The sequence below is a fragment of the Microcaecilia unicolor genome, chromosome 6 (genome assembly GCF_901765095.1).
Source record: "Microcaecilia unicolor chromosome 6, aMicUni1.1, whole genome shotgun sequence".
NCBI classification, from domain to species: Eukaryota; Metazoa; Chordata; class Amphibia; order Gymnophiona; family Siphonopidae; genus Microcaecilia; species Microcaecilia unicolor.
Genome location: NC_044036.1, coordinates 284,988,675 through 285,014,525, shown reverse-complemented (window position 1 = coordinate 285,014,525; position 25,851 = coordinate 284,988,675). Strand labels below are relative to the sequence as shown.

Here is a 25,851-nt window from a genome sequence, read left to right as displayed (position 1 = left end):
GGCTCTATATATCTTAAAACTATTTTTTTGAAAGACTGGGCATCCGAATAGCAGATGAAATGTTAATGTGGACAGATGCAAAGTCATGCACATTGGGAAGAATAATCCAAATCATAGTTACCTGATGCTAGGGTCCACCTTAGGAGTCAGAACTCAAGAAAAAGATCTAGGTGTCATTGTAGACAATACACTGAAATCTTCTGCCCAGTGTTCGGCGACAGCCAAAAAATCAAACAGTATGCTAGGAATTATTAGGAAAAGGATGCAAAATAAGACCTAGAATATTATAATGCCTCTATATTGCTCCACGGTGTGACCTCACCTTGAGTATTGCATTCAGTTCTGGTCGCCGTATCTCAGAAAAGATATAGTGGAATTAGAAAAGGTTCAAAGAAAAGCGACCAGAATAATAAGGGGGATGGAACTGCTCCCATATGAGGAAAGGCTAAAGAGGTTAGGGCTCTTCAGCTTGGAAAAGAGAAGGCTGAGAGGGGATATGATTGAGGTCTATAAAATGAGTGGTATAGAATGGGTAAAAGTGAATTGATTTTTCACTCTTTCAAAAAGTAGAAAGACCAGGTAACACTCAATGAAATTATATGGAAATAGTTTTAAAACAAATAGGAGGAAATATTTTTTCACTCAAAGAATAGTTAAGCTCTGGAGCTCGCTGCTGGAGGATGTGGTAACAGTGGTTAGCATATCTGGGTTTTAAAACGTTTTGAACAAGTTCCTGGAGGAAAAGTCCACAATCTGTTATTGAGATGGACATGGGGGAAGACTAAACTAGGTCCTGCTGTGCCTTCTAGAGGTTATCTGTTAATGTTGTAGGCTGTGGCAGAAAGTTCAAGCTAACTTAGCAATCAGATTGCCCTTAATAACTTTTGCAAATATTCTACTTCCTCACACTTGAATTAACACCTGATTCAGGTCAGTAGCAGTGTTACCTCTTCAGCAGCCAAAGAACAGAAAATAACTGTCTCTTCCGTGGTGTCCCACAGATCAATCCAGAGACTTGTGGGTTGTGTCCCTCTACCAGCAGGTGGAGATAGAGAGAACCTCCGAGGTTTGCTGTATGTGGACCTGTGCAGCCAGCTGAACCTCAGTATTCTCTCTATCTAGCGTTTGTGGAGCATATCAGTGCCTTCTGATGTGGCTAAGCGCTGTTCTCGGTGTGGGGGCCGGAGAGCAGCATCAGGGGAGTGTGAGTCCTGCCACCGTCAGCCCGCAGCAGGTGCCCAGCGTGATATGGGTTCTCAGGTGTCCGGTGAGTCGGAAGCGCAGGTGATAGTTTCGGCGGTTTTCTCGGGGCAGTTAGTGCAGCGCGCATTGGCTGGCGCCATTTTTTCCTCTCAGGCAGGACCTGCTCTGCATGTGGCGGTTGATAGACAAGAGGCGCAGCGCGCTTCTATGGCACAGGCTCCGATGGAGGGAAGCGATGTACAGGGAGCAGGGGAGTCCCTTGCAGTTCCTTTTTCCCCGGATTTTGTTTTATTAATGCACAATGCCTTTCTTTTGAAGAAGTCAGGAACTTCTCTTCAGGCAGCCCTGTCTTTTCCTCAGCAAACTTCGGTTGCTGCAGCCTCTCAGGCTTTCCAGCCAAAATGTCCCCGGGTGGAGATTTTGGATCCCCAGGAGCTATCTGACACAGATGGCCTGGTTTTGTCCCGGGCTCTCCCTCAAAATCTTTGGATTTGGCAGATGAGGTCACCCTTCCCGCTGAGGAGGGGGATGATCTGATGGCTGCCCACCTTTTTCACAGGGAAGAGCTTCCCTCCCTGATTGATAGGGCTTTTGAGGCTTTGGCCATTTCCCCCCTGAATCGTCAGGGGGAACAGGTCCGGTGCCCTCTATTATGTCTGGCACCAAGTGCCCACCTCGTTCCTTTCATGTGCATGAGGCCATGAAAATCCTTATTTCGCTGGACAGTGGGCTTAAGGTTGCTTAGAGCTATGTCACATCTTTATGCGCTACCTGCTCCTGTCTTAGACTTGCTGAAGGACCCTACGGTGGATTCCTTAATCACAGCAGTCACTAAGAAAACCACTCTCCCTGTGGAGGGTGGCACGGTGCTCAAGGACCCTCAGGATTGTAAGTTGGAGACTTGCTTGAAGCTGTCCTTTGAAGTAGTGGCCCTTTCCCTGCAGGCCTCAGTTTGTGGCGCGGGCATGCTTATCGTGGGTACAGAAAGCCTCATCTCCGGAAGATCTCGTGGCTGTTTTGCCGGCCTTGGAGTCCGGTTTAGCCTTCCTTGCGGATCTTCTTTATGATAGGTACATAAGTAGTGCCACACTGGGAAAAGACCAAGGATCCATCGAGCCCAGCATCCTGTCCACGACAACGGCCAATCTACTACTTGGGATTCTGCCAGGTACTTGTGACCTGGATTGGCCACTGTTGGAAGCAGAATACTGGGCTAGGTGGACCATTGGTCTGACCCAGAATGGCTATTCCTATCTCAGTTTTCTTTCCCCTGTTTCTCTTGTAGGCATTTGCCCACCCCTACCTGGAATTTTATTTTAATTTTTCCCTGACCAGCTGAGATTTGATCCCATGACCTCTTGGTTCCTGACTGAGATAATTATAAGTACATAAGTAATGCCACACTGGGAAAAGACCAAGGGTCCATCAAGCCCAGCATCCTGTCCACGACAGCGGCCAATCCAGGCCAAGGGCACCTGGCAAGCTTCCCAAACGTACAAACATTCTATTCATGTTATTCCTGGAATCGTGGATTTTTCCCAAGTCCATTTAGTAGTGGTTTATGGACTTGTCCTTTAGGAAACCGTCTAACCCCTTTTTAAACTCTGCCAAGCTAACCACCTTCACCACGTTCTCCGGCGACGTATTCCAGAGTTTAATTACTCATTGGGTGAAGAAATATTTTCTCCGATTTGTTTTAAATTTACTACACTTTACTTTCATCGCATGCCCCCTAGTCTTAGTATTTTTGGAAAGCGTGAACAGACGCTTCACATCCACCTGTTCCACTCCACTTTTGAGGGCTTCAGCGAAGGAGGTTTCCCTAGCGGTCACCACGCGTCGCTGGCTGTGGTTGCGGCATTGGGCTGCAGACGTGGCCTCTAAGTTACGTTTAGAAAGGCTTCCTTTTAGGGGAAAGCTTTTGTTTGGAACAGACTTAGAACAGATTGTGAAGGACCTCAGTAACTCTAAGGGCCAGTGCCTCCCAGAGGACAGGTCCAAGTTTGTACGACCGGTGGGTCCTAGACCTACGTTTAGGGATACACAGTGCTACAGTCCAGGTCACGGGGCATCTTTTCAGAAAGCAAGGTGTTCTTGCAGACCTCAGCCCTTTCGAGGTGACAGGTGGGCCTGCAGCCAAGTCCGCCCAGTGATGGGGCCCTGGTCCATATCCAGCCGGTTATTAGGGGCAGACTGTCCCTATTCCTGGTGGAGTGGACCAGGGTAACATCAGACGAATGGGTCTTGGAGTTTATCAGAGACGGCTACAAGTTAGAATTGGCTCGTCCAATAGTAGACTGTTTTCTGTAATCTCCTTGCAAATGTCTCGCCAAGGTGCGGGGGCCGTTCAACACACCCTCCTCAACTTACAACGGCTGGGTGCCGTCCAGCCCGTACCCCTAGCAGAAAGAGGGTGCTGTTGATACTCCCATTTATTTTGTGGTCCCAAAAAGGGCGGTTCTTGGCAACCCATCTTAGATCTCAAGTGCGTCAACTGGTCCTTACGGGTTTGGCTTTTCCGCATGGAAGACCTCCGATCGGTGATGCGCGGTACAGCCAGGAGAGTTTTTGACCTCTCTCAATCTCAGAGGCCTATTTACACATTCCAGTCTGGCCTCCCCACATGCGCTTTCTTCGCTTTGCAGTGCTCGGTCGTCATTTTCAATTCAAAGTGATGCCCTTCAGTCTAGCCACAGCGCCTCGGACCTTTTCCAAGGTCCTGGTAGTAGTGGCGGCCTATCTCAGGAAGGAAGGGATTCAGGTCCATCCCTATCTAGATGACTGGCTTGTGTGGGCGTCTTCTTTCGAGGAGAGTCGGCGGGCAACCGACAAAGTGGTTGTGTTGCTTCAGTCGCTTGGTTGGGTGATCAGCTTCCCGAAGTGCAGCCTAACGCCTTCCCAAACGTTGGAATACTTGGGGGGGGGGGGGTGCTTCGATACCTAAACAGGGATAGTTTCTCTTCCTTCAGCTCGAGCGCTGCGGTTATAGGCTCAGTTACGAGCGCTGTTTCAAACTCCGAACCTGTGGGCTTGGGACTATGTACAAGTTCTAGGTTCCATGGCCTCCACCTTGGACATGGTAAAGTGGGCCAGAGCTCACATGCTCCAGTGGCACCTTCTGAGCTGTTGGTCTCCGCTCTTGGAGGATTACGAGGTTCGGGTGCCATGTTCGGCCCGTCTTCACACAATCATGCACTGGTGGTTCATTTAAAGGAATCTGGTGTCGAGCATTCCTCTGGCAACCCCGGACTGGAAGATAGTGACCACGGATGCGTCACCGTCTGGCTGGGGGGCTCATTGCCTGCAACAGACGGTCCAGGGCGTTTGGACTTCGACGGAGGTGTCATGGTCCATCAACCGCTTGGAGTGACGGGCAATTCATCTGGCCCTTCGGGAGTTTCTTCTGTCTCTTTTCCGCGGTTGCACAGTTCGAGTTCTTTCAGACAATGCGACGGCATTCGCCTATGTAAACTGTCGGGGGCACCAGAAGTGCACCCCTAGCACGTGAGGCGGCTGTGATCTGCCGTTGGGCAGAGACTCATCTCTTTCTTGACAGCGGCTCATATAGCGGGGTCACAGAATGCAAGCGGACTTTCTCAGTCGCCACCAGTTGGAGCCAGATGAGTGGACGCTCTCCCCTCTGGCCTTCGATCAGATAACTGCCCGCTGGGGGGATGCCAGAGATGGACTTAATGGCCACCGCATTCAGTGCGAAGGTTCCCCGTTTCTTCAGCAGGAGACGAGAGCTGGGCTCAGAAGGCATCGATGCCCTTCTTCAACCTTGGCCCAGGGGCCTGCACTATGCCTTTTCCCCTTGGCCAATGGTGAGCAGGTTACTGACTCGCATTGCCAGTCATCCTGGTTGAGTGATCCTAGTAGCCCCGGATTGGCCCAGGTGACTCTGGTACACAGATGTGATCAGGCTTCTGTTCGATCGTCCTTTTTTGCTACTGGCGCAGGACGGTCTCCTGCTGTAGGGGCCAGTCATGATGGAGGAGCCCCTTTGGTCTTACGGCCTGGCCCTTGATAGGGCGAGGTTGAGAAGAAAAGGGTATCCGGACGCGGTTATCGCTATGATGCTGTAGGTTCGGAAAAGGTCCACCTCGATAGCTTATGCTAGGGTGTGGCGTACCTTTGATTTGTGGTGTTCGAGTTCGGGATTGTCAGTGGCTTCGGCTTCAGTATCGGTTATCCTCGCGTTACTTCAGGAGGATGTACAAAAATCACTCTCGTTGAGTTCTCGTAAGGTGCAGGTGGCAGCTCTGGCATGTTTTAGAGGCCGGCGTCAGGGGGCGTCTATCGCCTCCCACCCAAATGTGGTTCGTTTCTTGAGGGGCATAAATCGTTTGCGCCCTCCTCACGTGCCAGTTCTGCCATCCTGGAACCTTAATCTAGTTCTCAAAGCACTTCAACATCCTCCTTTCGAACCCTTATCGGGGATTCCTATTAAGGATCTCACCTTGAAGGCGATTTTCCTAGTAGCCATTACTTCCGCTCAGTGAATTTCAGAGTTGCAGGCCCTTTCTTGCAGAGACCTCTTCCTGTGTTTTACGGAGGCGGGGGTATCGATTAGGACAGTTCCTTCGTTTTTGCCCAAGGTGGTTTCTCGTTTCCACTTGGGGCAGTCCCTGCATTTGCTGGCCTTCCGCTGGGAAGATTACCCTGAGCAATTCGGGCTCTTCGCTGCCTTGACGTGAGACAGGCTCTTCTCAGGTATTTGGAGGTGACGAATGAATTTCGTCTTTCTGACCATCTCTTCGTCCTTTTTGGAGGTAGTAGGAAGGGTCATATGGCGTCCAAGGCCACCGTAGCCCGTTGTTTGCAGGAGACCATCTCTTCGGCATATGTGGCATTGGGTAAGCATGCCCCTTTTGCAAGTTCGTGCTCATTCTACGCAAGCTCAAGCTTCCTCCTATGCAGAGTCCTGTTTGGTTTCTCTGGAAGATATCTGCGGGGCAGCTACATGGGCTTCGGTCCATACATTCACTCGTCATTATCGGGTAGATGTGGCAGCTCGTCAAGATACGGTGTTTGGCCCGTCTGTGATTTCTGCCGGGTTTGGGGTGTCCCGCCCTACTTGAGGACTTCTTGGGTACATCCCACAAGTCTCTGGATTGATCTATGGGATGCCATGGAAGGAAAAAAAATAATTCTTACCTGATAATTTTCTTTCCATTAGTCCCAACAGATCAATCCAGAGGCCCCCCCCCCCCCCCCTCCCCCGGTTTACGATCTGCGGTTGGTTAGTTTTTTTTTTTTTTGTTCCGTTATGAATGTTTTTTTTGTTTGATTAAAAAAAAATAAAATAAATATAATAATGGTGGGAGTATGTTGGGCAATTGGTCTGACAATGTCAGGAGAGTTTTCTTTCCATTCCACTGCTTTGGTATCATTCATACTGAAGTTCAGCTGGCTGCACAGGTCCACATAGAGAGAATCTCTGAGGTTTGCTATATCTCCACCTGCTGGTAGAGGGACACAACCCACAAGTCTGTGGATTGATCTGTTGGGACTAATGGAAAGAAAATTATCAGGTAAGAATTAATTGTTTCCATAGAATCAAGTTTGAGCCTGGCTACTGTCCTTTTTAATGTTCTTTGGCTGTTAAGTTTCTGTCTCTAGAAAACATTTGTTTAAAACTATGGGAAAAGTGTCTATCTCTAGAGAAAGCTTCAGTTTAAAACTATGCGAAAAGGGTTATACACTATGGAAACTAGTTAATGCTTGCTTCTCTCTTTTGTTTTTGTATTTTTTCCCCCTAAGACTGACCTAGTCCTTGCTGTGCCTGCTAGAGTCTAACTGTTAATGTTGTGGTACAATAACCTACAATTCCTCCTTTAAACCCCAATCTTTAAATTCCCAAAGCATGGACCAAAATAACATTCACTTACCAGAGAAAGGTCCTCTTCTGTCAGAACTTAATTCATTTGCATGAGCTGGTTATATACCCTATAGCAGTGGTTCCCAAATCTGGTCCTGGATGCACCCCAGCCAGTCACGTTTTTGGGATATCCACAATGAATATTCATGAGAGAGATTTGCATGCACTGCCTCCACTGCATGCAAATTTCTCATGAATATTCATTGTGGATATCCCAAAAACCTGACTGGCTGGAGTGCCTCCAGGATCAGGTTTGGGAACCACTGCCCTATAGTAAGTTGAGATTGGTATAGACACTTTTGTGCATGCTATCTTCATAACTTTAAAACAGAATTTTGCCATAGACATATAATAGGTTAAATGCCATGAATTGGCATCGCATAGGTATTCATTGTTGGACAGAGTTGTAGTTCATCAGATCTGGGTCATACACGCCTACTCTACTGCATTCAACAAGCTAGGGGGACTGTGTGTGTGTGAGTTCAGTTTTCCCTTTGATGTTCTGTAACTTTGGTTTATTATTTGTTACTTGTTTCAGCCGAATTTGGGATACAGCATCTGGACAGTGCTTAAAAACACTAATTGGTGAGTAGCAAAAGCTTATTCACACATATAGAACATTCAGAAATGTTTTGCCTTTGGGAAAGTCTAGAAAAAAACAGTCACCACCTCAATATATCATAGATCAACTGACCAATATCATAGATTAACTGACCATTCACTCAAAATTGTTGTAATATTTCGCTATGAGGCTCATTTTTGAAAGAGAAAAATGTTTATAAAGCAGCATTTGGATGTTTTGTTTGCCAAAACATTCAAATTGCTATTTTTGAAACCTATTTTGCAGTTGTTTGTCTATGCAGTTCATCTGCAGTACATCTAAATCACAAGGGGGTGTGTCGGGGGCAGGATTAGGGAGTTACATTTGGAAATTTTTCTGCCATAATGGAACAAAACCAAAATGTTCAGGGCTACAGTTTAATCGTTTTGGTCTAGACCTGTTTTTATCACGACTAAGTCAGAAAAAGGTGCCCTAAATGACCAGATGATCACTGGGAGGGATTAAGGCATGACCCCTCCCCTTATTCTCCCATTAGTTACTGACCCCCTAGCACTTCCCAAGGGTGTGAAAGAAACAGTACATAGCAGTCTCTGACAGCCTCAGATGTTATAGCCAGTCCTATTGGAGCAGCAAGCAGGTCCCTGGAATAACCTAGTGGTCGGTGCAGTGCACTGTAGAGAAGGGGACCCAGGCCTATAACCCACTCTGTTACACTTGTACTGGAAAGTGTGAGCCCTCCAAAACTTGTCAAAAACCTATTGTAACCACATATAGGTGACATCTGCAGCCATAAGGGCTATTGTAGTGGTATACATTTGGGTATAGTAGGTTTTTGGTGGGTTTTGGAGAGCTCCCCATACAGTATAAGGGGGGTAAAGGTAAAATGTGTATCTTGGAGATTTTATGTGAAGCCCACTGCAGTGCCCGTAGACTGCTCTACTGGGATGTCTCTTACATCCCAATGGCTTGATTTTGTGCATTTTCCACTTGGACATTTTGGATTTTTTAAAAGTTTTTTTTATTTTTTGAAAATGGACCAAAATGATAAATGACCAGAGCACAACAGCATGTAGCAAGTAGCCATTTAAAAAAAAAAAAAAAATGTTCTGTTTTGAAAATCGCTATGTTCGCCACTTGGATACTGGACGTCATATCGAAAATTCCCTTCTAAATAATACTAACTGCCTTATTCACATCAAAGCACATTATTTAACATAATAAGCCTTATTACTGTCAGAGCCTGTTTACTAATAAATCCCTTTAATCACGGTCACAAATTAATACTTTAAAGCCTGTTAGTAAATATAACTGAAGTCAGCTTATCATAATACCTCAAATTTCATCACTGATTTGCTAGAGAAAAATGTATCCATTATGCTTTTCAACATACTTTGCAATATAAGACAAATGCACGTTTTAAAATGTTTTCTTTTTTGACTACTGCAGTGATTTTTGTATATTTGTGACCCTTTTCCGGTTAGTTTGATTGTAAGTATGTAAGTATAAATTTTTCAGGTCATGTTCATTTTATCTTAATACAGATGATGATAATCCTCCTGTGTCTTTTGTGAAATTCTCTCCAAATGGAAAGTACATTTTAGCAGCAACATTAGATAAGTGAGTACAGTACAGAGTAAAACTGAACTTGATGTTATAAACCATAGCTGGACCCCTCTGGTCCTCAAGTATTCAGGATACCGGCCATGAATATTTATCTGACTTATTTGTTTACATTTAGTCTCGATATCTGGGTTAATCTCTGTAGGTCTGGTTTATGGCCCTCAATGGCCAGGGTTGTACACCTCCTGGTACAAGCCTATTACTTTCTGCTTCTAGTATATTAAGTCAACATAAGCATAGTCCTTTCTCCCCAGTAAAGGAGCCATTTAAATCCTGTTCAAAAAGTGTACACAAAAATTCACAACTTATCTGATGGAACAGAATACCACTATTGAATAGGAAACATATTGTAGAACCTTAAAATGAAAAGCATACCATTCTTGTCTGGTACACTCATATTTCTGTCTTTTTCTCTCCGTCAGCACTCTTAAGCTTTGGGACTATAGCAAAGGGAAGGTATGCATACTCTGATACTTTTTTTTTTTTTCCATAATCTGGTCTTTCTGCACTATCGTTGGATCAGATTTTGTTGTTGTAATCCTAATCGTATCAAGATTAGTTATGGCTACTGGAGGAAAATATCTGCAGAGCTGATGAAACTGGTGTTTCAAAATAAAAAAAGCAAAATTTCTGAGTTTTCCAGTTTTCTTTTGGAGAAATGTCTCTTCCAGAATGGGTGTCTTTTGGTCCGAAGACTCCATGCAACTCTTTCTGCTGCCTCTTCCAGTCATTAATGAGCATGCAGTGGAATCTGTAGATGTCACAGTTCAGTGGTTGTGACATTATCATGCCACCAACATTGGACTGTGGCATTCTAATCAGAACTTTGGAAGTGAAATTGATTACTAAATCAGGCTTCTGCAGTGCTCCTTAGTGGAGGAGTAGCCTAGTAGTTAACACCAGCAGACTGAGAACCAGGGAAGCCAGGTTTCAAATCCTCCTCCTCCTACCAACACTCGCTTCCCTTCTGTTGCTGAGTTACAGCTTAGAGTGCAAACACCACTGGACATGGAAATAATTATAGAAGCTGAATTGTAATTTGCTTTAAGTTTGAATTTGGAAAAGGCGTGTAATTTAAATCCATATCCAGGTCTGAAATTCAAATTATTTTTGTATCTCTTGATGTGATAAAGTTTCAAAACATCAAACATTTTTTGCATGGTTTGAGAAAATGTGGAGGAAATAACCTGTTAATATATCCTATAGACCAGGGCAAGTAATAAAGTACTGCCTCCTTTTTACACAGGTAAAAATAATTACTGCATGCTGTGCATATGCAGGTATAGGGATTTTCATCCATCTGAAACATGTGCATGAACTTTGCTGTATATAATATATGTGTTCTTGGGATGTACATGCACATGTACCCTGGGCTTTCAAAAGCTCTGTCTGGTGGTGGTGGTGGTGGCGGCATACTTCGCATCCCCATTTACCTTCATCTAAAGTTGTGTGTATACCTTCTAGGTGTGTAAGAACACAGTTTTCAAATTCAGTGTAGGTGGATACATAAAAGTAAAAGGTGTAAGTGGGCAGTTGAGAGTGTCATTGAAAATTTGCTCGGGTATATTTCTGCTAATATCTCCTGTCTGGCTTACACCTAGTCTACTTTTCTATTTTCAGTGCCTAAAAACTTATTCCGGGCACAAGAATGAAAAATACTGCATATTTGCAAACTTCTCTGTAACTGGTGGTAAGGTAGGTGTTATTGATGTCATCTATATTTAGTGAGTTTTGAGTACTTTAATATAATCTTGAAAGAGAAATGAGTATAATTATGAATGTGTAATGCAGTATGTCAGCCCATATTTGTGAAACTCATTTATGTATCCTCTCTGTGTACACACAGTAAAGCTTTCATACTGGTTTATTTTTACACTCTATAAATTCAGACCTTTTGTCTTAGTAAGTGACATAGAAAATGAATTTATACATAACTGTCTGCTCCATTATTTTCCTTTTCATACAGTGGATTGTGTCTGGTTCAGAAGATAACTTGGTTTATATCTGGAACCTTCAGACTAAAGAGATTGTACAGAAGTTACAGGGGCATACAGGTGAGTTGGTGATGGGTACTGGAGGCAGGGCTTGATTCTGGCAGTTTGTCCTTTTCTGAATTTGCAGCTTAGAACCAGATGTGGAATCTAGCATCATAAGCCTTCATTCACAACTGGCCAGGAGTTTTGCTCTCCCAACCTAACCTAATCAGTGATGGCTCTGCACCAGATGTATAATTGTGCCCCTAAAGCTGGTCATTGGGTATCAGTGTTGCATAGTGACAAGATTCCCCCCCTCCCACACACACACACCCCTTCCCCAGGGTCTGTGAATACTACCTTCATATCATCCCTAACCTCAGCTGATCTGCAGATGGAAGATCAAATCCACATATGTTTCAACTAAAACAACACAGAAAAAACAGTGTCTCATCCTCTCATCCCAATATACCACGAATAAAACCCACCAATATAACCACCCCAGATTACTCCCTCCCTATATCAGACAGCCTGAAAATTCTCGGAGTTACAATCGACCAAAACCTCACACTAGAGAGCCAAGCAAAAGCAAAGAAAATGTTCTACTCAATGTGGAAACTCAAACGAGTGAAACCTTTTTTCCCCGAGGGAAATATTTCGTAACCTGGTACAATCTATGGTACTAAGCCATCTAGACTACTGCAATGGAATCTATGCGGGAAGTAAAGAACAATTCGTAAACTGCAAACTGCTCAAAACACAGCAGCCAGGCTCATATTTGGAAAAACGAGATTCAAAAGTGCAAAACCCCTACGAGAAAAACTACATTGGCTCCCAATCAACGTACTGCGTTCAAAATCTGCACCCTGGTTCATAAAATCATCTACGACGAAGCACCGGGATACATGAGAGACCTCATAGACCTACCAACCAGAAACACATCAAGATCAACACGAACATACTTAAATCTCCACTACCCAAACTGCAAAGGACTCAAATACAAATCAACCTACATATCCAGCTTCTCCTATATAAGCACACAATTATGGAACGCACTACCAAGCACCGTGAAAACATATGACCACCTAAACTTCCGGAAACTACTAAAAACTAACCTCTAAATGCCTTAACCCTGCAACTCAAAAAAACCAAAGCATGTACTGGACATAACTCTTCCTCCTTATGATTCCCCAATGTGTCTGTCACACATGAACTTTATTGTACCATAACCTCACCCTGTATTTGTTCATACCAGTATTGGTGATCACCTCTACAGGACTATGTAAGCCACATTGAGCCTGCAAATAGGTGGGAAAATGTGGGATACAAATGTAACATAAATAAATATGCACATTGCAGAGTACTGCTACCAAGCCATCAGGTAGGCTCATAGTATACTTTACAATATAAAAAGAAAACATAAATACATAAACAGAATCCACATTAACGAGATTAGAAAAAACTACAATAGTCAAATAAGAAATTAAAGTAAAATTAGAAAACAAAACAAGACTATTATCAAGACTACAAACTTTCTGCTGACCCTATATATAATATCTCCATTATACAGAAGCTTCTTTATCTATTGGAAAGTGTTTGCTGTGCTGGATCAAAATAAAATAGCAGAACCATTCTGTTAATGAAATTGATCATTTGTACATAAAAATCTTATCCATTTGTGTGTTGGGTAGAGCTACTATGACCAGCAGGGCTCTGTGCTGGGACTGCTTCTTTTTAACATATTTATAAACAATCTAGATATAAGAATAACTAGTGGGGTAATGAACTTTGTGTTGTCAGCAAATTTAAATCGCAAGAGGATTGTGAAAAATTGCAAGAGAATCTTCTGAGACTGGGATACTAGGCATCCAAATGGCAGATGACGTTTAATGTGAGCAAGTGCAAAGTGATGTATGTGGGAAAGAGGAACTTAAACTATAGCTACATGATGCATTAGGAGTCATTGACCAGGAAAAGGATCTAGGTGTCATCGTTGATGATACGTTGAAACCCTCTGCTTAGCAGCGGCAACGAAGAAAGGAAAAAGAATGTTGGGTAAAGGACCACTACTATGTTACTATGAATGGAAAACAAAAATGAGGATGTTATGCTTTTGTATCACTCCATGGCGTGACCGCACTTTGAATACTGTGTGCAATTCTGGTCACACTGCATTTCAAAAAAGATAGTGGAATTAGAAAAGGTACAGAGAAGGGCAACAAAAATGATAAAGGGGATGGGTCGACTTCCCTATGAGGAAAGGCTGAAGCAGCTAGGGCTCTTCAGCTTGGAGAAAAGATGGCTGAGGAGAGATATGATAGAGAGATATAAAATAACGAGTGGAGTGAAACGGGTAGACGTGAATCGTTTGTTTATTCTTGGCAAAAATATTAGGACTAGGGGGGCATGCAGTGAAGCTACAAAGTAGTAGTAAAACAAATCAGAGAAAATATTTCTTCGCTCAACGTGTAATGGAATTTGTTACCAGAGAATGTGGTAAAAGTAGTAGCAGGGTTTAAAAACGGTTTGGATAGCTTCTAAAAGAAAAAGTCCATAAGCCATTATTAAAATGGAGTTGGGAAAATCCACTGCTTATTTCTAAGCAGCATAAAATGTATTGTACGGTTTTAGGATCTTGCCAGGTACTTATGACCTGGATTGGCCACTGTGGGAAACATGATATTGGGCTTGATGTACCGTCAGTCTGTCCCAGTATGGCAACACTAAGCCTGGCTATACTGAAAGTTCTATGTAATAAAATGTTCTCCGAGGACAAGCAGGCTGCTTGTTCTCACTGATGGGTGACGTCCACGGCACCCCCTCCAATCGGAATCTTCACTAGCAAAGACGTTTGCTAGCCCTTGCGAGCGCATGCGCGACCGTCTTCCCGCCCGAACCGGCTCGTGTTCGTCAGTCTTCTTTTGTCCGTGCTCGGGACGGTCGTGTTTTGCCGCCGTTTCGTGCCCCTCAGAAGACCTCGCGCGTCTTTCGTGGTTTTTTCTACTTTACTCTGTGTTTGTTTAAAAAAAAAAAAGAGGTTACCCTTTTTTCCCGTATTTATAGTTTTTTCCCAGCGTAAGTATCCTTTCGCTTTCGGGAGCGGCCTTGTTGGCCGCCCGTACGGGTTTTTCTCCCTTTTTTTTTCGGTGCCTATTGTCATCATTGCAAATTTTGATTTTGCCGGCGCGATTTTTCCGCCCATGTCATCGAAGCCTTCCAGCGGCTTCAAGAAGTGCACCCAGTGCGCCCGGATAATCTCGCTCACTGATAGGCACGCTTCGTGTCTTCAGTGCCTGGGGGCTGGGCACCGCCCGCAGGCCTGTAGTCTTTGTGCTCTTTTGCAGAAGAGGACTCGGGTAGCGAGATTAGCCCAGTGGAACGTTCTGTTCTCCGGCGCTTCGACGGCAACAGCATCGCGGGATTCGTCGAGTGCATCGGCGTCGGCAGCACCGAAGTCTTCGGGAAGTGCATCAGCGTCGACGGCATCGAGGCGTATTCCTCCTGCATTGACGGTACCGAGACTTCGGAAGAGTGCGTCGGCGTCGGTGGTACCGGGACCCCCGCTGGTGCTGATGTCGTCAGACGGTGGTGCTTCGTCTGGAGTGCAGGTGAGGGCTGTCCATTCCCCTGCTGGTGGCGGTGAGCCTTCGGGTAGGTCTCCTCCTGCCCTGAGGGCTCCTGCGGTACAGCTCCCCCGGGATCGACCATCTTCGGACCCGGCCCCGAGGAAGCGACGTCTGGATTCAACGTCCGCCTCATCGGTACCGGGGAGCTCTGGTGATATGCTTCGCTCGAAGAAGTCGAAGAAGCATCGTCACCGGTCACCTTCCCGACTTGGTACCGGGAGCTCTGGGTCGCCGAGGGAGTCGGCACCCAGCAGGCATCGGCACCGGGAGGACCGCTCACCCTCCATCCAGGAGGTGTCGGTGCGCTCTACCCCGGACAGCCCGGTACCGCCTCCGCGCCCAGAACAGATTCAGACTTCGACGCCTGCACCAGCTTCTCAGTCTTTCTCCACAGCCGCTGTGCACGAGAGTCTCCGGGCCATTCTTCCAGGCATCCTGGAAGAGCTGTTACGCCCTTCTCCGGTACCGGGGGTGCTTGCGCCACCGGTGCCGTCGAGTGAGGCGACGGCTGGCCCTTTGCCTGAGGTGAGGTCCCGGTACCGGCTTTGGCTGCCTCCCAGGTGGACTCCCCGACGACGTCGGGGGAGGGAGCTTCGCCGCTGCCGGCCAGGGAGTCCACCTCTCGACGCTCCCACCATGGCCGTGTTTCCACGGAGTCGGAACGGGCGCGGCTTCAGACACAGGTTCGTGAACTTGTGTCTGATACCGATGATGAGGCCTCGTGGGAAGCGGAGGAGGACATCAGATATTTCTCTGACGAGGAGTCTGATGGCCTTCCTTCTGACCCCACTCCCTCCCCTGAAAGGCAGCTTTCTCCTCCCGAGAGTCTGTCTTTCTCGGCCTTTGTCCGGGAGATGTCTACGGCCATCCCCTTCCCGGTGGTCGTGGAGGATGAGCCAAGGGCTGAGATGTTTGAGCTCTTGGACTATCCTTCTCCACCTAAGGAAGCGTCCACAGTACCCATGCATTATGTCCTGAAAAAGACATTGCTGGCGAACTGGACCAAGCCACTAACTAATCCCCACATTCCCAAAAAGATAGAATCCCAGTATCGGATCCATGGAGACCCAGAGTTGATGCGCACTCAGTTGGCTCACGACTCTGGTGTGGTGGATCTGGCCCTGAAGAAGACTAAGAGTTCTAGGGAGCATGCTTCGGCGCCCCCGGGCAAAGACCCCAGAACCTTAGACTCCTTTGGGAGGAAGGCCTATCATTTTTCCATGCTCGTGGCCAAGATTCAATCATACCAGCTCTACACGAGCATCCATATGCGGAACAATGTGCGGAAGCTGGCGGACTTGGTGGACAAGCTCCCTTCTGAGCAAGCCAAGCTGTTTCAGGAGGTGGTCAGGCAGCTGAAGGCATGTAGGAAATTCCTGGCCAGAGGGGTATTTGATACCTTCGATGTTGCGTCCAGGGCCGCTGCTCAAGGTGTGGTGATGCGCAGACTCTCATGGCTGCGTGCCTCCGACCTGGAGAATAGGATCCAGCAGCGGATTGTGGACTCCCCTTGCCGAGCGGATAACATTTTTGGGGAAAAGGTCGAACAGGTGGTAGAACAGCTCCACCAGCGGGATAACGCTTTCGACAAATTCTCCTGCCGGCAGCCTTCAGCATCTACCTCATCAGGTAGACGTTTTTATGGGGGAAGGAGGGCTGTTCCCTACGCTTCTGGTAAGCGTAGGTACAATCCTCCTCCTCGCCAGCCTGCGGCCCAGGCTAAGCCCCAGCGCGCGCGCTCTCGTCAGCAGCGTGCGCCTCAGCAAGGCCCCACAGCTCCCCAGCAAAAGCAGGGGGCAAGCTTTTGACTGGCTCCAGCAGAGCATAGCCGATATCACAGTGTCCATGCCGGACGATCTGCCGGTCGGGGGGAGGTTAAAAGTTTTTCACCAAAGGTGGCCTCTTATAACCTCCGACCGTTGGGTTCTTCAAATAGTCCGGCAAGGATATGCCCTCAATTTGGCCTCCATGCCTCCAAATTGCCCACCGGGAGCTCAGTCTTTCAGCTTCCAACACAAGCAGGTACTTGCAGAGGAACTCTCTGCCCTTCTCAGCGCCAATGCGGTCGAGCCCATGCCACCCGGGCAAGAAGGGCAGGGATTCTATTCCAGGTACTTCCTTGTGGAAAAGAAAACAGGGGGGATGCGTCCCATCCTAGACCTAAGGGCCCTGAACAAATATCTGGTCAAGGAAAAGTTCAGGATGCTTTCCCTGGGCACCCTTCTTCCCATGATTCAGGAAAAAGATTGGCTATGCTCTCTGGACTTAAAGGATGCTTACACGCATATTCCGATACTGCCAGCTCACAGACAGTATCTTCGATTCCGTCTGGGAACACGTCACTTCCAGTACTGTGTGCTACCCTTTGGGCTCGCCTCTGTGCCCAGGGTGTTCACGAAGTGCCTTGCTGTGGTAGCAGCAGCGCTCCGCAGGCTTGGAGTGCACGTGTTCCCTTATCTTGACGATTGGCTGGTGAAGAACACATCCAAGGCAGGAGCTCTACAGTCCATGCAGATGACTATTCGACTCCTGGAGCTACTGGGGTTTGTGATAAATTATCCAAAGTCCCATCTTCTCCCAGTACAGAGACTCGAATTCATAGGAGCTCTGCTGGATTCTCGGACGGCTCATGCCTATCTTCCGGAGACAAGGGCCAACAATCTGTTGTCCCTCGCCCTCCCGGGTGCGAGCGTCCCAGCAGATCACAGCTCGGCAGATGTTGAGATTGCTCGGCCACATGGCCTCCACAGTTCATGTGACTCCCATGGCTCGTCTTCGCATGCGATCTGCTCAATGGACCCTAGCTTCCCAGTGGTTTCAGGCTGCTGGGGATCTAGAGGACGTGATCAACCTGTCCACGAGTTTTCTCGAATCCCTGCACTGGTGGACGATTTGGTCCAATTTGACTCTGGGACGCCCTTTCCAAATTCCTTAGCCGCAAAAAGTGCTGACTACGGATGCGTCTCTCCTGGGGTGGGGAGCTCATGTCGATGGGCTTCACACCCAGGAAAGCTGGTCCCTCCAGGAACAAGGTCTACAGATCAATCTCCTGGAGTTACGAGCGGTCTGGAACGCTCTGAAGGCTTTCAGAGATCGGCTGTCCCGCCAAATTATCCAAATTCAGACAGACAACCAGGTTGCCATGTATTACATCAACAAGCAGGGGGGCACCGGATCTCGCCCCCTGTGTCAGGAAGCCGTCAGCATGTGGCTCTGGGCTCGTCGTCACGGCATGTTGCTCCAAGCCACATATCTGGCAGGCGTAAACAATAGTCTGGCCGACAGGTTGAGCAGGATTATGCAACCTTACGAGTGGTCGCTCAACTCCAGAGTAGTGCGCCGGATCTTCCAAGTGTGGGGCACCCCCTTGGTAGATCTCTTCGCATCTCAAGCCAACCACAAGGTCCCTCAGTTCTGTTCCAGACTTCAGGCCCACGGCCGACTGGCATTGGATGCCTTCCTCCTGGATTGGGGGGAAGGCCTGCTGTATGCTTATCCTCCCATACCTCTGGTGGGGAAGACTTTGGTGAAACTCAAGCGAGACCGAGGCACCATGATTCTGATTGCTCCTTTTTGGCCGCGTCAGATCTGGTTCCCTCTTCTTCTGGAGTTGTCCTCCGAAGAACCGTGGAGATTGGAGTGTTTTCCGACCCTCATCACTCAGAACGAAGGGGCGCTTCTGCATCCCAACCTCCAGTCTCTGGCTCTCGCGGCCTGGATGTTGAGAGCGTAGACTTTGCCTCTTTGGGTCTGTCGGAGGGGGTCTCCCTTGTCTGTCTTGCTTCCAGGAAAGATTCCACTAAGAGGAGTTACTTCTTTTTATGGAGGAGGTTTGCCGTCTGGTGTGATAGCAAGGCCTTAGATCCTCGCTGTTGTCCTACACAGACCCTGCTTGACTACCTTCTGCACTTGTCTGAGTCTGGTCTCAAGACCAACTCTGTAAGGGTTCACCTTAGCGCAATCAGTGCATACCATTACCATGTGGAAGGTAAGCCGATCTCGGGACAGCCTTTAGTTCGCTTTATGAGAGGTTTGCTTTTGTCAAAGCCCCCCATCAAACCTCCTACAGTGTCTTGGGATCTCAATGTCGTTCTCACCCAGCTGATGAAACCTCCTTTTGTGCCACTGAATTCATGCCATCTGAAGTACTTGACCTGGAAGGTCATTTTCTTGGTGGCAGTAACTTCAGCTCGTAGAGTCAGTGAGCTTCAGGCCCTGGTAGCCCATGCTCCTTACACCAAATTTCATCATAATAGAGTAGTTCTCCGCACTCACCCTAAGTTCTTGCCGAAGGTGGTGTCGGAGTTCCATCTGAACCAGTCAATTGTCTTGCCAACATACTTTCCCCGTCCACATTCCTGCCCTGCTGAACGTCAGTTGCACACATTGGACTGCAAAAGAGCATTGGCCTTCTATCTGGAGCGGACGCAGCCCAACAGACAGTCCGCCCAAATGTTTGTTTCTTTTGATCCCAACAGGAGGGGAGTGGCTGTGGGGAAACGCACCTTATCAAATTGGCTAGCAGACTGCATTTCCTTCACTTACGCCCAGGCTGGGCTGGCTCTTGAGGGTCATGTCACGGCTCACAATGTTAGAGCCATGGCAGCGTCAGTGGCCCGCTTGAAGTCAGCCACTATTGAAGAGATCTGCAAGGCTGCGACGTGGTCATCTGTCCACACATTCACATCTCATTACTGCCTGCAGCAGGATACCCGACGCGACAGTCGGTTCGGCCAGTCGGTGCTTCAGAATCTGTTTGGGGTTTAGAATCCAACTCCACCCCCCTAGGCCCATTTTTTATTCTGTTCCAGGTTACACTCTGTTAGTTGGATAAGTTGTTAGGTCAATCTCGGTTATGTCCTCGCCGTTGCGAGGCCCAATTGACCATGTTTGTTGTTTTGAGTGAGCCTGGGGGCTAGGGATACCCCATCAGTGAGAACAAGCAGCCTGCTTGTCCTCGGAGAAAGCGAATGCTACATACCTGTAGAAGGTATTCTCCGAGGACAGCAGGCTGATTGTTCTCACAAACCCGCCCGCCTCCCCTTTGGAGTTGTGTCTTCCCTTGTCTTTGTCTTGCTACATACGGGACTGACGAACACGAGCCGGTTCGGGCGGGAAGACGGTCGCGCATGCGCGGTGTGCATGGGCACGCGAGGGCTAGTAAACGTCTTTGCTAGTGAAGATTCCGATTGGAGGGGGTGCCGTGGACGTCACCCATCAGTGAGAACAATCAGCCTACTGTCCTCGGAGAATACCTTCTACAGGTAAGTAGCATTCGCTTTAAGTTGTTAAAATGTAGCATTAATTTTCTTTACTATATAAGAACATAATCATAAGAATAGTCATACCTGTCAGACCAATGGTCCATCTAGCTTAGTACCCTGCTTCTACCAGTGGCCAATCCATGTCTCAAGTACCTGGCAGAATCCCAAAGAGTAGCAACATTCCATTCTGCTGATCCCAGGGATAAGTAGTGGCTTTCCCCATGATTACCTTAATAGCAGACTTTTCTTCCAAGAACTTGTCCATACCTTTTTTTAAAACCCAGATATTATAACTCTTTTGCCACATCCTCCAGCAACAAGTTTTGAGCTGCCATATCTTCTTTAAAATGACTGCTGAGACTTCCAGCTGCGGACGTCTTGCGAGGCTGCCGCTGGAAGCCTCGGCATCCATTTTAAAAAAGTGATGTGGCAGCAAGATGGTCAGCAGCAGCGGGCAGGAAAGACTTAGGATCTTTTCTGCCTCGAGGAATCCACTAGACCACCATGGTGGCTTGAGGTATGTGCCGGGAGGGCACCCTGTGGCGCAGGAGGGAAGAGGCAAAGCTCAGATTGCTGTGCATTTTAGTGGTGACCCCGCAAGACCTGGGTGCATCCCCACGGGATCCCCATGGACCCAGGTCCATCCCCATAGAATCCCTGCTTCCTTGCAGCTCTCTATTGTGGCAGTGCTGAAGCTTTGCAGGAGGTCTATGCCCTTGCCCCGTGTTTACATTTGGAAGCCCTTTGATAATTGGTTTAGGGTGGAGTTGGATTTGCCCTGAGACAGTGGTATTGGGTGCCCTAGGTGAACCTTCAGCATACCCCCTCCCCCCTTCGACTTTCACGTACTCAATCTCTGCTGTCTTCCCCCACTCAAATACATAATTTATTTGATATTTCTAGCCACCTAATACGTGGACAGAATACAAATTACATTTCTAAAAACAGAAAATTATAAGCAAATATATGTCCCATTATGCAAGCCCAAACAAAATCATCTTCACCCCCATATGCCTGAGTGAAGAAATGCCTTTTAACTTCTTTTTTAAAACTCTCACACGCTCTGATCTTTTTTAGCATCATAAGTAATTTATTACATTCCATTGCATCTGCAATAAAAAATGCAGACTCTTGAATTGCTACCAAGCATATCTTCAGAAAAGATGGAGCAGAAAGTTGAAATGATCCCTCCAGCATAAGAGAATGCATAGGACAATAAGTCAATGTTTGATGCATATACAGCAGAGCATCTTGCCATAGCTTTCATTTACTCATGTAAATAGGATATTTAAAAATTGCCCACCCTAACGTTGGGTAAAAGTGTTGATTGAGTTTTTGTGGCTTACAGGATCTGTTTTCCTCTTTGCTAATCCTCCCTCCCTCGGCTGCTGCTGCCCTGGATCTGGTGGTTGGGCCATCCCTGTGAGGTGTGTGATTCTGGTCTACTTCAGGTGGGCATCACAAGGGTCTTGCCCTGATCTTGATAGTCCATGTACCTACAGGGGTTCGGCACAGGGTGAATCCATTGCTGCATATCTGGATGTCCACCAACAGAAAACGGATTCACAATATCAATGTCTCTGGTAACATTCAACAACTTGTATACACAAACCAGGACTCATAGCCACCAACTTCAAGAAAGTGCTGTAAAACAGTTCACCCCAGTATAATGTAGTAAATATGTAATTTGTGTGTGTAGAGTACCCTCAGATATAAACCACTATAACTGCAGACAATAATGCTGCTTAAAAGTGGCATAGCACTTCTTTCATTGGGTAACTCTAGCAATTTTTTGGGAGAGCAACATATGCTCGTTTTTATATGCGTCCCAATCACCACAGTGCTATAAAATCACTTATTACTTTTAAAATTATATATACTAGGTGAAAACTGTGCACTTATCTCTTAAGTTCTTGCCTCCCAGGCAGAACTATCTTGCCTTGCTGAAACATTTGTCAGTTGCCTTCCCCTGGAACCGCCCGACTCCGCGGGGTTTCAATCACTTTCCTCAGGGACAAGGGTTAAGGCTGCATAAGTCTTTTCTTCCTCCTTCTTTTTTCTCAAGCAATCCACAAAACAAGGCAAAGCCTGCTTGTCCCTTGTGGCTTATAAAGCATCCGCATCCATGTAAGGTCGGAAATGACCATTTAGATCAGTTTTTTGACTGGTTGAACAGCAGAGATGTCCATTTGAAATTCACTATGAACAAACATAGACAACATGCTATATTTTTGGATACAGAAATATTTAAGGGTAATGGTAGTTTATACACCACAGTTCACCATAAGCCCACGGACAGAAACACTTTACTGCAGTTCAACAGTCATCATCCTCATAGGTTAAAGTGGTCATTACCAGTGGGCCAGTTCTTACGATTACGGAGAATTTGCACCACTGATATATCTTTTAAACATCAAGCTGTTTTATTAATGGACAAATTACGGATCCGTGGGTACCCTGAGAACTGTATTCGACAAGCGTACAAACGAGCATGGTTCGCTCAGAGATCGTTATTGCTGACAGACAAGCCTAAGGAACCATTAAACAGGATGGTATGCGTGTTGGGCTTTTCTACCATGGCCCCTCAAATTGCCCAAATTATTAACAGTCATTGGCAGGTGTTAAAATAGTATGGAAAGTTTTCAGAACAGCCATGTATTGCATACACGCGAGGGCAGAATCTTAGGGACCGATTAGTGCACACTTCCATTGGATACAATAATCAAAATAGAGAGGATGGTTTACATCAACCTTGTGGTACTTGCCAATTTTGTAGTCAAACTTACCGTATGACACAGTGGACTCATCAACAAACGTCAAGAACATTTAAATTGAGATATAATACGATGTGTACTACATCTTTTGTAGTATACATTATTGAGTGTCCCTGTCATTTGTATTATGTAGGGCGTACCATCAGGCATATGCGGGTGAGGTTAATAGAACATAAAAGCAGATTATCTACAAAAACTATGACAGCTCCTATGGTTGCCCATTGTGAACAATTTAAACATACATTTGCAGATTTACGGTGGTTTATCATTGACCATGTCCCTGTTTGGATGAATAGCATGGATCGGACCACTGCACTAGCTAGACGTGAGCAGTGGTGGATCTTTACTTTACAGACAATGAATCCTCAGGGGCTCAATGAAAATGTGGAATGGAATACTATAATTTGATCTGGAGTGGCTGACAGAGATGTTTGCTATTCGTCTTTCTGTCTGCTTTTGAACAGCTTGCATAAAGTTAGTTGTAAATTGTGACGTCATTTCCGACCTTACATGGATGCGGATGCTTTATAAGCCACAAGGGACAAGCAGGCTTTGCCTTGTTTTGTGGATTGCTTGAGAAAAAAAGAAGGAGGAAGAAAAGACTTATGCAGCCTTAACCCTTGTCCCTGAGGAAAGTGATTGAAACCCCGCGGAGTCGGGCGGTTCCAGGGGAAGGCAACTGACAAATGTTTCAGCAAGGCAAGATAGTTCTGCCTGGGAGGCAAGAACTTAAGAGATAAGTGCACAGTTTTCACCTAGTATATATAATTTTAAAAGTAATAAGTGATTTTATAGCACTGTGGTGATTGGGACGCATATAAAAACGAGCATATGTTGCTCTCCCAAAAAATTGCTAGAGTTACCCAATGAAAGAAGTGCTATGCCACTTTTAAGCAGCATTATTGTCTGCAGTTATAGTGGTTTATATCTGAGGGTACTCTACACACACAAATTACATATTTACTACATTATACTGGGGTGAACTGTTTTACAGCACTTTCTTGAAGTTGGCATATCTGGATGTAGCACAATTCCTAATGGGGCTGAATCATGTTCACCCCCCCCCCCTCCCCCCCATCAGTAGGGTCATTGCCTTCAAGGATTTGAACATGCCCAGATAAGAACTTGACTTTTAAGGTGGTATTCCTGGTGGGAATTTGTTCAGTGTGCAGGGTGTCTGAACTTACAGGCAAGAAGGTATGATTGGGCAGGTACTCTTCTTTTTGCCTTAGGTGGTTTTCCTGTTTCATGTGAACCAGGAAGGGTTCTCCCCTTTCCAGTGGCATAGCTAGGGTAGTTGACACCTGGGGCCAGTCATTTTTTAACACCCCCCTCCAAAATCCAGTACTAGGCATACCGAGAATACAAAACACTCAGGATCTCTAGAGCAATTCTACCATAACATAAGCAGTAATTTCTACGAGTCACATAAGGAAAAGGAAAGCATTTTAAACACTACAGTGAGCACTACAACATCAATTCACCTATTGTAAAATGAAACCAGACAGAATAGTACAGATCGTTGATCCTGCACAGTCAATGCCAACTGAAAGCCATGTCTTTTTCACAAACACAGATACACCCTAAACCACTATAGAATAAGTAATCATAAACTTTCTATTTAGACAGAAATTAAACTGAACCCCCAAGAGGCCAGACTGAGCATACAATGCAACACCACAGAAACAGAAAATGTCCCCTAGTACTGTGCAAAATATAAAGACAGCAGATGTAAATTTGAAAAAAACTAACAAATACCAATCACTTTACAAATTAACAAATAGAAATAAAACAAAAATAGAAAATGAAATACCATTTTATTGGACTAATACATTTAGCTTTCAGAGGTCAAAACCTCCTTCCTCAGATCAATACAGTATAGTGCTGTTACAGTATCCTATCCTTACCTGAGGAAGGGGGTTTTGTTCTCCGAAAGTTAGTCAAAATGTATTAAAATTAGTCCAATAAAGCTTACCTTATTTCCATGTTCTATTTATAAGCATTTATTAACACAGCTATAATACTACTTTATCCTAAAGCAAAAAAATAAAAATACATATTTTATTTACAGTTTGTCTCTGTCTGTCCTAATTAGATTGTAAGCCCTGTCAAGCATGTTCAAGTGTACAGCGCTGCGTATGTCTAGTGGCGCTTTAGAAATAAGTAGTAGTAGTTGTCTCAGGTTTCTGCTTTCCTCCTCATATTTTCACTGTCTTCCTTCCATCCAGCATCTGCCTTCTCTCTCTCCCTTCCATCCAGTGTCTGCCCTCTCTCCCTGCCCCATCCATCCACTGTCTGCCCTATCTCTCCCTTCCATCATCTGCCCTCTCTCTCTCCTTTCCATCTAGCATCTGCCCTCTATCTCTACCCCTTTCCATCAACTGTCTGCTCTTTCACTTCCTTCTATCCACTGTCTGCCCTTTCTCTCTGCTCCTTCGATCCACCATTTGCCCTCCCTCTCCCCCTCCCATCCATTCAGGGTCTGCCCTCCCTCTCACTCCCCCTTCCATCCAGGATCTATCCCCCCTCTCTCACTGCCCCCTCTTTTCGGCTCCCAGTTCCGGCCCCATTATCCCAGCTGCGGCTGCCCCTAGTTCCAGATCCATTGATTCTCCCGCCTGCTCACTTTTCAGACCCTGGTTCCAGCTTCACGCCCCTTCTCCCATCTGTCCCCCGACCCAGTCCTTTCTGCCTTCCGAGTCCCCTCCACCCTCACCCTGCCTCGTCTTCTCCCTGCCACGCGGATCATCTCATCGGGCCTTCCCTCACTGTCCCGCCCTTGCGGAAATAGGAAGTTGCTTCAGAGGAGGGCGGGACAGTGAGGGAAGGCGCAATGAGTTGATCCGCTTCTTTTACTTACAGACACGAGGTGCTGCGCCTCGCCACCGAGTTGGACATTTCTTTTTAAAGGGCTGGTGCGGGGAGTGCCAGGAAGAAGAGGAGCGAGC

General features: G+C 46.4%; 1 protein-coding gene across 1 annotated transcript in view; it reads left to right on the top strand.

Moving 5' to 3' along the window:
• Positions 1 to 25,851, top strand: part of WDR5 (WD repeat domain 5) — a 69,633-nt gene that overhangs the window by 38,531 nt on the left and 5,251 nt on the right. Inside the window, exons 10-14 of the mRNA XM_030207683.1 lie at positions 7,623 to 7,669; positions 9,188 to 9,263; positions 9,689 to 9,722; positions 10,887 to 10,961; positions 11,233 to 11,320. Coding sequence (XP_030063543.1) covers positions 7,623 to 7,669; positions 9,188 to 9,263; positions 9,689 to 9,722; positions 10,887 to 10,961; positions 11,233 to 11,320 — 320 coding nt within the window. The remainder of the gene's footprint in view (positions 1 to 7,622; positions 7,670 to 9,187; positions 9,264 to 9,688; positions 9,723 to 10,886; positions 10,962 to 11,232; positions 11,321 to 25,851) is intronic.